The following is a 15,992-nucleotide window of genomic DNA, read 5'->3' as shown; positions in this document are numbered from 1 at the left end:
TTTCCTTAGAGTTAGGACACACAAGAGTGGGACTAGGGTTAAAGTGCATGACCAATGCGTGGCTTAGGTCCAGGTTTCCCAGAAGGGACTTTATTGGGGACATCTTGTCAATGCGGGGTCGGGGGTAACTGTGGACCCCCCATGACAGAAATGGGAAGTGTCGAAACACCTGTGCCCATCTTCCCATCTCCCCCAGCAGGGAGACGGGAGGCGGTGGGACAGTTAAGATGAGCTCTGGGGCCTGGGACAGCAGCCCATGGCCATGCGCCCTCCGGGGGGATCCAGCTCCAGGCGAGGAGTGGGGACAAGCTGCAGAGGACTTGTTAAGGGGAAACATTCCTCAGATTGGGGCCCGCGGGGGTGGGGGGTGCTGTACCTGGATGCTGGCTCTGAAAAGTCATTTGGAAAGTCTGTTGTTTTGCTGTTCCTCTGCTTAGCAGTCATAACCAGAGAGAGAGGAGGGGAGCAGGGAAGCTTGCTAATGCCCCTTTTGAAGCAAAGGACAAAACCCTTATAAAGTGAGCATCTCTGGAGGAAGAAGCTCCGCCCACTCTGCAGGTGTCCAGGGAGAAAGGCATAGAGAGCCCTCCCCCCCCACACACACAGTGGAGATGCCCCTAGATCCACACCTTGCTGGTCATCTCTGTGCCCCGCGCTGTCCTCTGTCCTGGTCTTGCTCGCTCACCACCTGTCCTGGTTACCCTTCCAGCTGGCCGCACCTCATCCTCTCGCTGCGCACCTGGGCTGCCAGGCACTTCCACCCCGAGGACCAGGCACCAGACTCTTTTCTGGAACGTTTCCATGAAGCTGAGCTCAAAGAGGTGGCCAGCCGAGAAAGCAACACCCAGTCAAGTGTGGGCAGCCAGGAGCCACCAGACAGAGGGAGAAGGTAGGAATCCAACAGGAGCAAGGGCCGCCTGCGCCAGCTGGGCAGGCAGGAAACAGCTGCTTCTGCTTCGTCCACCTGGCATGTCCCCAGGGCGTGCTCCCTGTAAGTGGCTCCAGGGGAACACGGCCTGATCTGATGGCCAATGCCCCGGTTCAAGGAGCCCTGCGGGAGAGGACGCCTTTGGACTTGAGTTCCCAGCCTCCTTTGGCCCCTGAGCCCATTTTACAAGGAGTCCCATCAGGATCCTCCACCTGGAAACGTTGGCCTCTCTCCAGCCTCTCTCCTCCCTCATCCTGGATCGCACCACAACCCATCTTGCTCAGAGGCAGGGGGAGTGTTTTGTACCAGGAGCCTCAGAGGGGTACCTAAGTGGCACCCACAAGTTAATGTGCATGTGGATTTTTCTGGAAAGAAGGTTTTCTCAAGTTGGTTAGATTTTAAGGGGCTCCCTCCACAACCCAGATCAGAGTAAGAACCATCAGGAGAGCGGGGCAACAGGTTGGGGTCGAGTGAGAATGGGTGGGGGGAGTGCTGGCTGCCTGGTAGGAGGTCTGCAAGACAGGAGCCCCTGCCATCTTCTCACGTGCCCACCCCCCGAGTGGGAGATAGACCTCCCTGATGGACGAGCTCTCCCCTCCCCCACAACACGCACATGCCGCCTCCCCTCTTGCTTGACTACCCAGGAGGTAGTCAGTGGAGAGGCCATTGGGCTACCATGGGCAGAACCCACTGTCCCCAAGGAGCTGGGCATCCCTGAGCAAGCTCCATAATCGCAACACTTGGGTGCTGTTTGCCTCTGAGACAAACATAGACGGCCCCACAGACATAAGGGAGAGGAGATGGAAGGGGGAGGGGTGCAAGGAGGGAGACAAAGTGGAGGACAAGGAGGGGGATGAAGAGAGGGGAAAAAGCCAGCCATCTAGACTAGTTCACTTCCTGGGCAAAGATTCCTTAGCTACACTGATCGAGTTATCTTCTTACAACCTTGGACTAATGGAGATGAATGTTAGACTCTGTGCATTTCCCACTGTGGCCAGGTGAGCAGAGGGGTGAGCGAGGACCACCTCCAGGACAGGCACCTGCTCACTCCAGGAAGGTTCGGGGCAAAGAAATGAATGTGATGGTGCAAGATGGCAGCTGATCAATCAGGGAGGCTTCCTGGGGGAAGAGGGTTTGAATGTTTGGACACAAACATCCCAGCTGCTAAGCAAAGTGGATGCAGAAGCAGGTCTTAGCTCCCCGGTGAGGGTCTGGCTTGCAGGTTAGGGGCACAGAAGTGAGTAAACACAGACCACTGCACCCCGGGGAGCTGGCTTTTCCCCATTTCCTGCTCACATGGGTTGCAATTTCTTGGGGGATTTTCAGAAGAGCAGAACCAATCCTGAAACAAGTAGTCCCAGCCGCATTGTAGAGGGGGAGGGAGTCCCTGGTGGCGGCGGCGGAGCAGCCCAAAGGTGTTAGACTGGGCATCCAGTAGAAGGAAGAAAGTCAGGCTGAGCTGTCGCTGGCTGCTGGCTCCCGTCCCCGAGGGCTCCCATGAGTGATGTGCAGTGACCAGGGACGGGCAGCTCTCGGAGGCTAACTGGCCTTCCGACCGTCTTAAACCACCGTGAAGAAAGCTCGCGCGGGTGGCTGAGCCCTGGGAGTGCACGCTGCGCCTGGAGAGCACCCGGAACTTGCGAAGGGATCCACACTGCTGGTGCTCCTTCATTCAGGGCCCCCGTTTGGCCAAGGGTTCCACTTCTCTCTGCCCCCAAGGCTTTCGCCAGAGCGAGGTTGTCGCAGGCACAGATCCTGTCCAACAAGCACAACGCCCTGGGCTCTTCAAGATGTGGGCAGGAAGGCCCGGGAGGGGGAGGGGGATAGAGGTGCTGGGACAGTCCCTGGGGCGCATGGTCCCGAGGGACTGCAGCTGAGTTCTCACCCCCGTGCTGTGCTCTCTGCCTCCCTGCAGTGCCTGGCCCCTGGCCAGAAGCAACATTAACGCCAGCAACAACACCGAGGAGGAGTAAGTACCCTGCTCCCAGCCTGGCTCGTGGGCCATCCTTCTCCTGGTAGAAACACAGCTGTGGCTCCCTCCTTAGGTAGTCTTGCTTCCCATCTTCCCGAAACACCCGGTAGAACATTCTAGAATCCTATTCCTTTCATTGGCAATCCATCCCCGTGGACAAGTGGGGGTGGGGTGGGGAGGGATGAGGGCTGTACAACTTCTTTGTGGAATTCATTCTTGGCTCTTTGACTCTCACTGTTCTCATCTACAAAGGTGCTGCGCTGGCTACAGGAGTGTGAATCTCCTGGGTCGCTGCGTATTTGAAGGTGCAAACCTGGAATTGCGCTGGCCAGGCAGTGGGTGTGCTCCTGGGTGATGCATTTACATGCCACAGCATCAGGCTCCTGGGCACCAGGGAAGTGCCCATCATCTTAAGGCCAATTTAAGCCAATTTCGAGTGTAATCAGGACAGTTGAAAGAGGAAATTTGCATAGTTCCAGAGAAGAACCTCTCGGAAGGTCACCCTGGCATAATCACTTTCTGTCACCAAGTGCTGAGCTGGCAGATTCGTTTGATGTATGATTTTATTTTAGAACCCAGGGAGTATGCATATGTGTGTGACATTACACATGTGCATATATGTACATATATCACATTACACATGTGATATATGTACATGTGACATGCACATGCATGGTTTGCTGTATGAGGCATGCAGGTGTGACATATGTGCACATGTGTGTGACATGCATGTGCATATGTGTGTGATTCTCCATTTACCTCTTCCTTCTGGAACTCTTGGAGGCAGGAGGGCCTTAGTTGGAGGTGAGGGGAAACCATCACAGTGAACAAGAAATGCCACTTTCTTGGCTTTCAGGGGACAGAGAGTGTGCCAAGGCTTTTTTTTTTTTTTATCTCCCTATTTGTTTCTTGGATTGAACTTCTTTCTTTCTTTTTTTTTTTTTTAAACAGGCAGAGTGGACAGTGAGAGAGAGAGAGACAGAGAAAGGTCTTCCTTTGCCATTGGTTCACCCTCCAATGGCCGCTGTGGCCGGCGCACCACGCTGATCCAAAGGCAGGAGCCAGGTGCTTCTCCTGGTCTCCCATGGGGTGCAGGGCCCAAGCACTTGGGCCATCCTCCACTGCACTCCCTGGCCACAGCAGAGAGCTGGCCTGGAAGCGGGCAACCGGGACAGAATCCAGCGTCCCGACTGGGACTAGAACCCGGTGTGCCGGCGCCGTTAAGCGGAGGATTAGCCTAGTGAGCCACGGTGCCGGCCTGAACTTCTTTCTATCTCCCTTCATGAAGGAAGCTCTTGGTGGGTATTACAAAAAGTTCATGGAAAAATGGAGTTAAAACCTACGTTTACATTGGTGCAAAAACATTTTGAAATCTGCAAAGTTGTTGTATAAAGTGCATTTCCCCACAAACATTTTTTTTTGACAGGCAAAGTTAGTGAGAGAGAGAGAGACAGAGAAAAGTCTTCCTTCCATTGGTTCACCCCCCAAATGGCCACTACAGCCAGCGCACTGCGCCGATCCAAAGCCAGGAGCCAGGTGCTTCCTCCTGGTCTCCCATGCGGGTGCAGGGCCCAAGCACTTGGGCCATCCTCCACTGCCTTCCCAGGCCAAAGCAGAGAGCTGGACTGGAAGAGGAGCAGCCGGGACAGAATCTGGTGCCCCAACCGGGACTGGAACCCGGGGTGCCGGCATCTCAGGCAGAGGATTAGCCGAGTGAGCTGCAGTGCCAGCCTCCCATAAACTTTTTGAAGCTCCCTCATATGCATGAATTTTTAAAAACTTAATATCAGCATCATTTTTTAATTCCATTTTCCATGAACTTTTTGAAGTACTCTTTTTTAAAAGTTAAGTTATTTACTTGAGAGGCAGAGTTACAGAGAGAAAGGTCTTCCATCTGCTGGTTCACTCCCCAAATGGCTGCAATGGCCAGAGCTGGGCCAATCCCAAACCAGGAGCTTTTTCTGAGTCTTTCGCATGGGTACAGAGGCCCAAGCACTTGGGCCATCTTCCACTGCTTTCCCAGGCCATTAGCACAGGGAGCTGGATCCAAAGAGGAGCATCCAGGACTTCAGCAGTGCCCATATGCGATGCCAGTGCCGCAGGCATAGTTTCAGCCTGCTACACCACAGCGCTGGGCCCTTGAAATAATCTTATATTTCTTTAAACATAAATCTGGCCATTAATTAGAGTCCCCACTGCCAGCAATGAAGAAAAATGAAATTATTTCATCTACAAAATTTATAGCTACTATGATATTGTTTTGATGTAAAGCCAAGCCTGACATTCAACTCCCTTGAAGCCCTGGCACTGAATCCTGCAGGCAAAGAAAGGCTCCAGGCACTGAAAACCATGGCCGGAGGTCCTACGGCTGCCCTGTCCCAGGCTGGGATGTGGGCAAGGACTGGCTGTGCCAGGCTCTTTTCAGATAGGTGCATCTCATGGGTCCACATTGCAGCCATCACCAAGGTACCAGATGGGGAATTGTCCCAAAATAGAGACACCTGGGCACAAAAGATATGGGAGATAATTTTTTGTAGACACCATTCTGCACATTTCCATCACATTTTCCTGTAATCCCATGGATCCGGAATGATTTCCTTCTGCCAGACCAAACTGGTCCCAGTCAAAACCAGCATCATGTGTGCGAGTCTGTCCAGTTCTTTTAGGGGAAGTGCAGCGTGGATTTGGGGATGGAAGTGTTTAGTGCTGGGTTTCTCCTAGGTCCCCAGCAGTTCGGTAGCCAGAGGAAAGGCTAAGGCCAGTGACCCAGGGCCACAAATCCTGGGTAAGGCAAACTGAGCCTAGTGGGATTAAACACAAGCAGAGCTAAGTGCTCCTGATAAGCTTGTGGGCAGCGCCCTCTGCTGGTGCCTTTACTTTAACACTAATGAAAGCCAGAGCGTTTCAGGATCACATCCCAGTAGAGGGGAGATGACGGAGGATGGGTGACTTCCCTTGCAGTTTTAGTCATCTTTTATTCTTGCCTACTGTCAAAGGGCAAAATTATAGCAAACTTCAAGATTTCAGCCTACTTGTATTTGCAATTCTAGAATCAGACAGCCCTCCGAAACATTTACAGAGGGAAGACAGAAGTGACTTAGAGAGGGAGCTTAGCTGGTTACTGCTCAGTTTTCCCAGTTTGAAGCAGCAGGATGCCTGCGACTGCCTGCAACCCAGTCTCTGTTGTTGACCGAGAGCCAGCAACTTGTTAGAGAAGCACGGCCCAAGTCAGGTGTTCAATTATTCTGCATCTGTTAGGTAGAGTCGAGTACAGAAGCATCCTCCATCACTTTATTTATATATGTACTGCTGCAAGCTTGGAAGGCAAGAAAAACACTGGGTGTCAAAGACACACAAAAGTACACCAGGTATTGACCTTGGAATCCCACTATCAGAGAGGAACACGTTAGCAAATATTTCTCCAGCTTTTTTCCTAGGCAGATGGGAGTAGATTGATACAATACACAGGTGTTCTCCCACTCACCGTGATTCAACTTGGCATTCTTTGATTTTACAATGGTGTGAAAGTAATATGTATCCAGTGGAAACCATGCTTTGAATCTTGAATTTTTTTAGAAGATAGAGAGTTACAGAGGGAGGGAGAGGTCTTCCATCTGCTCATTCACTCTCAAAGTGGCTGCAATGGCCAGAGCTGTGCTGATCCAAAGCCAGGAGCCAGGAGCTTCTTCCAGGTTTTCCACGTGGGTGCAGGGGTCCAAGCACTTGGGCCATCTTCTGCTGCTTTCCCAGGCCGTCAGCAGGGAGTGGATCAGAAGTGGAGCAGCTGGGACTCGAAGCAGTGCCCATATGGGATGCTGGTGCTGCAGATGGAGCTGTAACCTATGCCACAGCGCCAGACCCAACTTATATTTTCTTAAAATATTTTCCATTTACAATGGGTGTATCAGGACATAAGTCATTGTGAGTCTGGGGCATCTGAGTTATATATGCTATATAATATATACAGTATAATACAGAAAGAGCATCTGGATCCCAACATAGTCATTTACGAGCTTTGTAATGGTGAGCAAATTACCTGGCTTCTCTGTGTGTCAGTTTCCTGGTTTACAATGTGAGGATTGTAGTATTGTCTTACCAGGTTGTATGAAGAGAAAATGTGTTAATACATGTTCAGTACTTAGAACAGTGCCTACTACATAGAAAGTGCTCAGTAAATATTGACTAATGAGGCAGGCAGAATAAAGCCACCCCAGAAATTTCTACCACCCTAGTCCTTGGTACTTATGCATAGGTTAGCACATATAGCAAAAGGATCTTTGCAAATGTGATTAAGCTCAAGGATCTTAAGACGGGTAGGTTTTCCTGGGTGTTCACCTGAGTCCTGAAAAGCAGAAGAGGGAGGTGGAAGAGTGGTGCAGACATGCAAATGAGGGAAGAGGAGTGCCGGTGTGAGGACCTCCTCCTGTCACTGCGGCCTGAAGACAGAGGAAGGGGACGTGAGCCAGGGGATGCAGCAGCCTCTGAAATCCAGGGATGGCTGACCATGCACTCCTTTCGTACTGGATCAGCGTGTCAGCCTCATTCTTGTCACCACCACCCCCAACCAGTGGGGACCCTTCTAGAATGGACTGATCATGAGAAAGGATACCTGATTCTTTGTTTTCCAAAACTGAAAAGCCTTGAAGAAACAATGAACTTGTTACTAATGATCTTCTGTTAATTTCATAGAATTCTACTATAGTGTAACACAATATTGAATTTTGAAAACCTTAACATGGATATTTCTTCAATTAATGAAATTGTAATGAAATAAAGAGTCTTCAAAAAGTTAAAAAAAAAAAAAAAAAGGAAGGACCTCAGTCCTACAGCTTTAAGGAACTGAATTCTGGCAACAATCCAAATGGGCAGGAACTAGTTTCTCCCCTATAGAAGCATAGCCAGCTGGCACCCTGATGGTAGTCCAGTGATATTTGTTCCAGTTCTGAACTGCAGAACTGTGAGAAGATAAATGGATGTTGCTTAAAGCCACTAAGGATGTGGCAATTTGTCATGGCAGAAATTGAAAACTGGTAATACAGTGTTAAATACCAGCAGTGGGGTGCTGCTAAACAAAATATCTAAAAATGCAGAAATGACTTTGAAAATCAAGTACTGGGGGCAGAAGCCGGAAGAATTTTGAGGAGCATGATTTTTTTTAAAAAAGAAGAAGCCTAGATTGCTTTGAAAGGGCTGTTAGTGTGTGTGTGTGTGTGTGTGTGTGTGTGTGTCCCTCCCTCTCTCTGTCTTTCAAATAAATAAATCTTAAAAAAAAAAAAGGCTGTTAGAAACATGGATGTGAAAGACTGTCTGTAAGGGTTCAGGAGGCAACAGAGTTTATTACAGAGAAAAGTGAAATCACCTAAATGGTCATAAAGAGGTTAACGGCAGAACTCCGGACTTTAAGGATGCAGCTGGTGAGGATCCAGGTAGAACTGAGAAGATGATTAGGAGCCAGAAGGAAGGGGATTCTTAGCTCAATGGAACTGTGCCCAGCAGTTAAGTGGGAAGCAGAACTTGTAGGCAATGAACTTGAATATTTAGCTGAGGAGATTTCCGAGCAAGGTGTTGAAGGTGCAGCCTGGTTTCTTTGTCGTGCCTGTAATTAAAGGCAAGAGGAGACCAATACGTTGAGGGAATGAATGTGCAACAAAAGGAGCCCGGATGCGATGATTTGGGTAATTCTTGGCCTACTTATAGGACAAAAGATACCAAGTTTAAGAGGTTCCCTGTCAGAAACATAAAGTGAAAAATAATAGATGATTTTTTTTTAAATGATGATGAAATCAGATCAGACCTATTGTCATGTTTAATCCCAGTGAGAGTCAAGTTGGGAATTGATAATTTCTTTCTTTCTTTTTTTTTTTTTTTTTTACAGAAGATCAGTTTAGTGTACATTAAGTAAAGATTTCAGTCGTTTGCACCCCCATAGAAACACAAAGTGAAATATACTGTTTGAGTACTCGTTATAGCATTAAGCCTCAGTGTACAGCACGTTAAGGACAGAGATCCTACATGAGGAGTAAGTGCACAGTGACTCCTGTTGTTGACTTTACCAATTGACACTCCTGTTTATGGCATCAGTAATCTCCCTATGCACCAGTTATGAGTTTCCAAGGCTATGGAAGCCCCTTGAGTTCTCCGACTCTTATCTTGTTTAGACACGGTCATAGTCAAAGTGGAGGTTCTCTCCTCCCTTCAGAGAAAGGCACCTCCCTCTTTGAAGACCTGTTCTTTCCACTGGGATCTCACTCACAGAGATCTTTTTGCCAGAGTGTCTTGGCTTTCCATGCCTGAAATACTCTCATGGGCTTTTCAGCCAGATCCGAGTGCCTTTAGGGCTGATTCTGAGGCCAGAGTGCTATTTAGGACATCCGCCATTCTATGAGTCTGCTGAGTATCTCACTTCCCATGTTGGATCACTCTCCCCTTTATTTATTCTATCGGTTGGTGTTAGCAGATACTAGACTTGTTTATGTGCTCCCTTTGACTCTTAGTCCTTTCATTATGATCAATTGTGAACTGAAATTGATCACTTGGAGTAGTGAGATGGCATTGGCACATGCCACCTTGATGGGATTGAATTGGAATCCCCTGGTATGTTTCCAACTCTACCAAATGGGGCAAGTCAGCCCGAGCATGCCCCAAATTATACATCTCTTCCCTCTCTTATTCCCACTCTTATGTTTAACAGGGATCACATTTCAGTTAATTTTCAACACTTAAGAATAACTGTGTGATAATTACAGAATAAAACCAGTCATATTAAGTAGAACAGACAAAAAAAAAAAAAAAAAAAAAAAAGAGGTTCCCTGTCAGAAACTTGTTCCTTAGAGAAAGAGCCAGGAGTGTGGCTGGATACCTTTTGGCTATTACCTTCAGGAGATGGAAAGTTCTGAATATTCAGTCACACAAAACACTATCTTTGGAGGTTTAGGTGTGACGACTCCTCCTGGCCACCTCAGCAGAAGTCAAAAATAAAGAGACTTCTTAGATCTGTGGATGAGCCTTTAGTCTAATTGAGCGAAGCCCCGTTGTAGGCATAACTCATGGAATCCTGGAAAATGTTACACCAGCAGAGACATTGTCCACTTGGACCTGAAGGGACAGAAGAATATGAGGAGTGGGCACTTAGCCTAGTGGGTGAGATACTCACATCCCACGTTATAGACAGGTTTTGAGAACAATGTGCAGGCTACACTCTCCGTCAGAACACAAAGCCCGACAGATGACTTCCAAAATTCCAGCTGACTTTTCTACCCTCAGTGTGGATTTGGGTTCATTAACAGTTACCTTCAATTCGTCTCTGATCTCAGACCCTTTGTGACTTCTGATGAGCTCAGGCAAATATGTCCAAAACTGTAGCTTATTGGACTGGACCACAAATTTCTCAAGGTGTGCTTCAATGTGGCAGTTTATCTCATGCTTCAGGAACAATACACAGGGTCTTCAAAAGGCTCATGGAAATGTATATTATCTTTTGCAAAAATTTCTTGAAAGGCAGAGAGATATGAAGGGCTCCTTTCTGCTGTTCATTCTCCAGATGCCCAGAGCTGGGAACTCAATCCAGGTCTCCCGTGAGGGTAGCAGGGAAACCAAGCACTTGAGCCATCACCTGCTGCCTCCCAGGGTGTGCATTAGCAGGAAGCTGGACAAAGCCGGGATTCCAATCTGATGCAAGTGTCCACCCAGCGGCTTAACTCTGAGGCCAAACTCCTGCCCCAGCACCTGATCTTTTTTTTAATTAATTTATTTATTTGAAAGGCAGAGTTATAGAGAGGCAGAGGCAGAGAGAAAAAGAGAGGTCCTCCATCCGCTGATTCACTCCCCAGATGGCTGCAACAGCCTGAGCTGGGCTGATCCAAAGCCAGGAGCCAGGAGCTTCTTCCAGGTCTCCCATGTGGGTACAGGGGCCCAAATGTTTCCCTGAAACTCTTCCACTGCTCTCCCAGGCCATAGCAGAGAGCTGGATTGGCAGTGGAGCAGCCGGGACTCGAACCGGTGCCCATATGGGATGCTGGCACTGCACGTGGTAGCTTTACCCGTGATGCCACAGCGCCGGGCCCAGTACATGATCTTTTAATTCCATTTTCCCATAAAATTTTTGGCATGCCTGCATATCCAACAATAATAATGAAGTCAGTAACCTCGCTTTAGCACAAATGGTAAGGGTTCCCCAGTTCAAGCCAGAAAAGAGCCGCCTTGGAACCTCCCAGGCACTGTTAAATATGCACTGCCTGGACCCAGTCCTAGAGCGGTTTGTGGGTGAACCTGGGCATCGGCATTTTCATGCAGCTTCCCCAGATGGTCTCTGAACTCCCCCAGCAGCTGTCAGTGACCTTGCTGTGGCTGCTCTGGTATTCCCAGCACCCTGAAGGTCACAGGTCTTGCACAGAACACGTGAGATTATCACCACCATGATTTAGTAGTCTGCTCTGACTTCCTGGGGGAGCTGAGCTTGGGGGGGGGGGGGGCGTCTATGGACCTCCTGAGTGTCCTCTGGCTCCCAGGCTATCTGCTCATACAGGGATACCCTATGTCACCCATGAGACAGGAAGGCCTCTGTCATGGGCAGCGGCTTCTGGAGCTTCCACCTGAAATGGCCCTCGCGTCTCTTGGCGAATCCAGATCTCGAAACCCTTCCAGAGCTAATGGCTTCATCATGCTGCACCGTGTGTGCGTGTCTGTCTTTGCAGAAAGAAGAAACGTACCCTCGTGGTGGACCCCTCGAGCAACGTGTACTACCGCTGGCTGACCGCCATCGCCCTGCCCGTCTTCTATAACTGGTGTCTGCTGGTGTGCAGGTAATGAGGAGGGCGGGGCAGCCAGGCCTGGAAGACAGAGCTCCGTGTGCCGGTTCTGGTCCCCTCACGGCCACCATAGAGCTCTTGTGCTTCACTTTCCCCACCTAGAAAATCAGGCGATTCCCAAAGAAGAGAGCTAGTGAGATAATGGCAGGGAACTGAGCTTGACCTTGACAGTGGGGTCTGGCACTCGGGCTTCCTTGAGCAAGCAGTGCCAGTGCCGGGGCCACAGGGACAGGTTGCTGCGCTGCCGAGGGGCGGAGCGATCTTTCTGAGCACGTGCGGGGGGGGTGGGCGGAACATGGCGAGAGGACACTGGTCTTGGGTGTAAGCTGTGGTTTGGGGCAGGGTCCGCTGCTCCTCTTTTGCGAATAGACGTGAGCTTTGGAGAGGCTGCTAGGCAGGCAGCTACTTCGAAGGTGCACAGGAGCCTGCTGCCTGTCTGGAGGCGGCAGCCACCCAGAACCTTCCTAAGCGAGCTACAGACTGGAGACTAGGGGGAACCGCTACTGTTCTGATAAGCAGGAGGAGGGTTTTGCCCTCTCCTAGAAAACCTGCAAGCTGCGAGTGCCAAGGCAAGATGCTGCTGCCCCAGGGGGAGGCAGGGGGTTGGGGATTTCCTGGGCATTCCTGCCGGGCTGGGTACCAGCGGGACCTGTGTTCCCCAGGGGGCCTTTGGAGCATTCCTGGGCATGCTGCCTGACCAGGCTGTGGGACGAGCGATGTGGCACACTTCTGAGAAAGCCTGCAGCAGGCTGCAGGGTGCAGCGAGGGTCTGAGCTGCCACTCTTCCCGAGGCTCCCAAGGGGCTGGGGAGCCCGCCATTCCTAGCAGGCCTGCAGGACAGTAAGGCAGGCTTGGCTGCTCCTGTCCTGAGGGCATGCGCTGTGCGGGCGGGCGGGCGTGCATTCCTAAGCTCCTTTGCAGGGCAGGTGCTCAGAAGCAGGTGGCTGCTCCGCTGAGGGGAAGCCGAGCAGCTTGGGAGCTTCTGAGATGCAACTCGGGAAGGGGCAGTGCCTTCGGGGCCTTCCTGAGCCCATAGGAGGATGCGAGGGCTGGTGAGAGGAGGAGGAGGCTTTGCGGTTTTCCTGCGCGAGCCTGCACGACGGAGAGCCGCTGCTTTGAGCGGCTGGGCGCTGTGTTTGGGGATATTCCTGGTCCAGCGGCGTGACAGGTGCAGAGGAGACCTGAAGCTGTCTCAGTGGCAGCAGACGCTTTTGGGGTGACAAAGGATGACCCCTGCTCCTCTGAGGGTTTGCGGGACAGGTAGAAAGGAGGAGAAGGAAGGCATTTCCTTGGTGAGCAGGCAGGATGAAGATGTACAGGGCGAGTGGGGCTCTGGGGATGCGGGCGTGAGCTGCTGTTCTGCAGGTGGCCGGCAGATGTCGCGTTGCTGGCAAGCTGCAGCGGGGACTGGGGCGCTCCTGGGGCTGGCTGCTGCTCTCTTGAGGCAAGAAGCTCTGTCTAGCCTCTGTGGGTTCTGTCTGTGTGAGGAAGAGCAAGCAAGCATAAAGGTCTAGAAGGTAGAAAATATCGACTGGCTCATTCAATCGTTATTCTCCCAGAAAGTTCATGTTTCTGTAGGAATTTGACCCCAGAAAGGGCAGATCTTTAGCCCCTTGACATGACTCTACCTAAAAAAGGTGGCGACTACTGCTAAGGTGTCTGGTCGCCCTGGAGCAGCCCCAGTGCCCACTGTTGGGGGTCAACCCGGCTCTTCTTGTGACCATGGAACAGAGAAGCTGCCAGAGCCTGGGCCTGCCCCTCAGGGGCCTGAGGTGTTCACGCTGGGGTAGGGACACTGCAGGCCACGCTGTGACTGCGTGACGTGAGCCAGTGCCGGCAGCACAGGGCCGGTGCCTCACAGGCTCTGTCCCTGCTCCAGGCCCACGCTGTCTCACGTCTCACGTCTGCCTGGTTTAGGGCCTGTTTCGATGAACTTCAGTCTGACTACCTGATCCTGTGGCTGGTCCTGGACTACTTGGCGGATGTCCTGTATGGCTTGGACATACTGGTGCGAGCCCGGACAGGTGAGTGTGTGTCCACCCAGGCACTTCTCTGGGCCAGGCCATGGACCTTTAGGAAAGGGGCCATGGGGAGGGCAGGAGTGTTTGGAAAGATCTGGAATCGTAGACTGGACATTACCTAGCCTTGGCCGTGAGAAGCCAGACAGGTCTGGGGATCCTTCCACGCAAGGGTGGGTGATGCCACCTCATGCCCCTCTAGGCTGGACCCACAGACAGGACTTTGAACAGGGATCAGGACACATGGGCCCTGGGCTTTGCTGTGTGACCTTGGGTACGTCCAGAAGCCCGCCCACACCTTAGGCTCCTAGCTGTACACCCAGGACACCCATGAGTGCTGCTTTTCTTCTCCAAGAATTTTTTAAGTTAAAACATACAGAAATATGTCCATAGACACAGACAGAGAGAGGGAGAGAGAATCTTCTAGCCACTGATTCCCTCCACAGATGCCCACCACGGCCAGGGAATGGCCCAAGCCAAAGCCAGAGCCAGGCACTCCATCCAGGTCTGCCTCACAGGTGGCCGGAATCTGAGTATTGAACCTTCAATGTGGCCTCCAAGTGCAGCCCAGCAACAGCAGCACCTGGGGCTTGTTAGTTGGGCCTCTGGCCTTGGGGCTCAGCTTCCTGGGGAGGCCCCAGCTCTTAGTATTTCTGCTACCTCCTAGGGTCTGCACTGGCAGGAAGCTGGAATTAGGAGCTACAGCTGGGGCTCCAACCTAGCGACTCTGATATGGGACGCAGGTGCCTTAACCTCTAGGCCAGATGCCTGCCCCTCTTCTAAGATTTTGCAACTCATGCCATAGTTGTCCACGTAAGAACCACCAGGTCACAGCGGCAGAGCTCAGCGTGCCTCACGGTCCTGGAGCAAGCGTTCCTGGCACATCTGGCGTTCTCCGTACTGCGTGATCCAAGAAACACGGACCTGGTTATTGCTACCTTAGCCAGAGACACTGAGTGACTTAACCCAAGTCCGCAGTCTCTCCCAAGCGATGCGAGAGGCTCCCATTTACTTCCACACTGTCGCTTTGTGTGACAACTTAGGAGACCTTGAATATACGGCTGGAAGCTTGCGTGAGTGACCTAGCCAGTCCAGGCAGTCTGCCACTCAGCCGAGGTTACCTTAGCTCTTGGACACAAGAGCCATTGGGCCACCTGTCCCTGGGCTCAGCCAGGCTTCAGTGGGACAAGATACTCTAACTTTGATATGGACTCCCTGCCAATTCGTGCATAGGTGCTGTCCTCAGCAAACAGAAGCATCTGAAAGCTGGGGGGAGGTAGGGAGGTATGGACCCCGGATGGCCATGGAAAGACCCCAAGGGAAAAAATTGCCAGGATTGAGCAAAGACATTTTAAAGTTACAGTGAGGACTGCCAAGGCTCATGGAGATATGTACAGTTAGCACTCCCTATCTGCAGGTTCCACGTCCACAGATTCAACTAATTGCGTCTTGAAAATCAGAAAAATGCCATCTGCACTAAACATGCGCAGACTTTTTTTTCTTGTCATTCTTTAAATATTATAGCAATTATTTGAATTGTATTGACTATGATAAAGGTGATTTAAAGTGTATGGGAGGAATGCATAGTTTATATCCAAATACTTCAATGCCATTTTATTTATTTTTAAAAAGATTTATTTTATTTTTATTTAATGAGGAGAGTGAACAAAAGAGGGAGGAATAAGAGAGACAGAAAGAGAGAGAGAGAGAGAGGGAGAGAGAGAGAACGCACCTGCATCTGCTGGTTCACACCCCAATGGTTGCAACAGCCAAGGCTGTACCAGGCCAAAGCCAGAAGCCAGGAACTCTATCCAGATCTCCCATGTTGGTGGCAGGAGCCCAAGCCCTTAGACAATCCTCTGCTGCTTTCCCAGGTGTATTAGCAGGGAGCTGGACTGGAAGCAGAGTAGCCAGGACTTCCAATATGGAATGCCAGCATCCCAGGCAACGGCTTAACCTACTGCCCCACAATGTTAGTCCTGACAATGCTATTCTATCTAAGGGTCTGGAGCACCCAGAGAATTTGGTATCTGAAGGGTCCTGGAACCCCTATGGATAAAAAGGGATGACTTCATAACAAAAGAGTGGCACATGAAATAGGATGTGGTGTCCCTTATGTGTGACAACAAACTTGATTTTCCATTTTAGCGGGGGAGCAGTCCACCTGTGGTGTGGCCTCCGAGCGCAGCCCTGGGCTGGCAACAGCAGCACGTGGGGCTTGTTAGCTGGGCCTCAGGCCTTGGGCTCGCATTCTGGGTAGGGCCCAC

At 51.0% G+C, this 15,992-nt stretch overlaps 1 protein-coding gene across 1 annotated transcript in view; it reads left to right on the top strand.

Annotated features, from left to right (window-relative positions):
- Nucleotides 1-15,992, top strand: part of CNGA3 (cyclic nucleotide gated channel subunit alpha 3) — a 42,113-nt gene that overhangs the window by 21,290 nt on the left and 4,831 nt on the right. The window contains exons 4-6 of the mRNA XM_089326025.1: nt 710-889; nt 11,594-11,701; nt 13,625-13,731. Coding sequence (XP_089182151.1) covers nt 710-889; nt 11,594-11,701; nt 13,625-13,731 — 395 coding nt within the window. The remainder of the gene's footprint in view (nt 1-709; nt 890-11,593; nt 11,702-13,624; nt 13,732-15,992) is intronic.

The sequence above is a fragment of the Oryctolagus cuniculus genome, chromosome 2 (assembly GCF_051225735.1).
Source record: "Oryctolagus cuniculus isolate XC-2025 breed Fujian yellow rabbit chromosome 2, ASM5122573v1, whole genome shotgun sequence".
In the NCBI taxonomy this organism is placed as follows: Eukaryota; Metazoa; Chordata; class Mammalia; order Lagomorpha; family Leporidae; genus Oryctolagus; species Oryctolagus cuniculus.
This window is presented reverse-complemented; position numbering and strand designations above follow the sequence as displayed.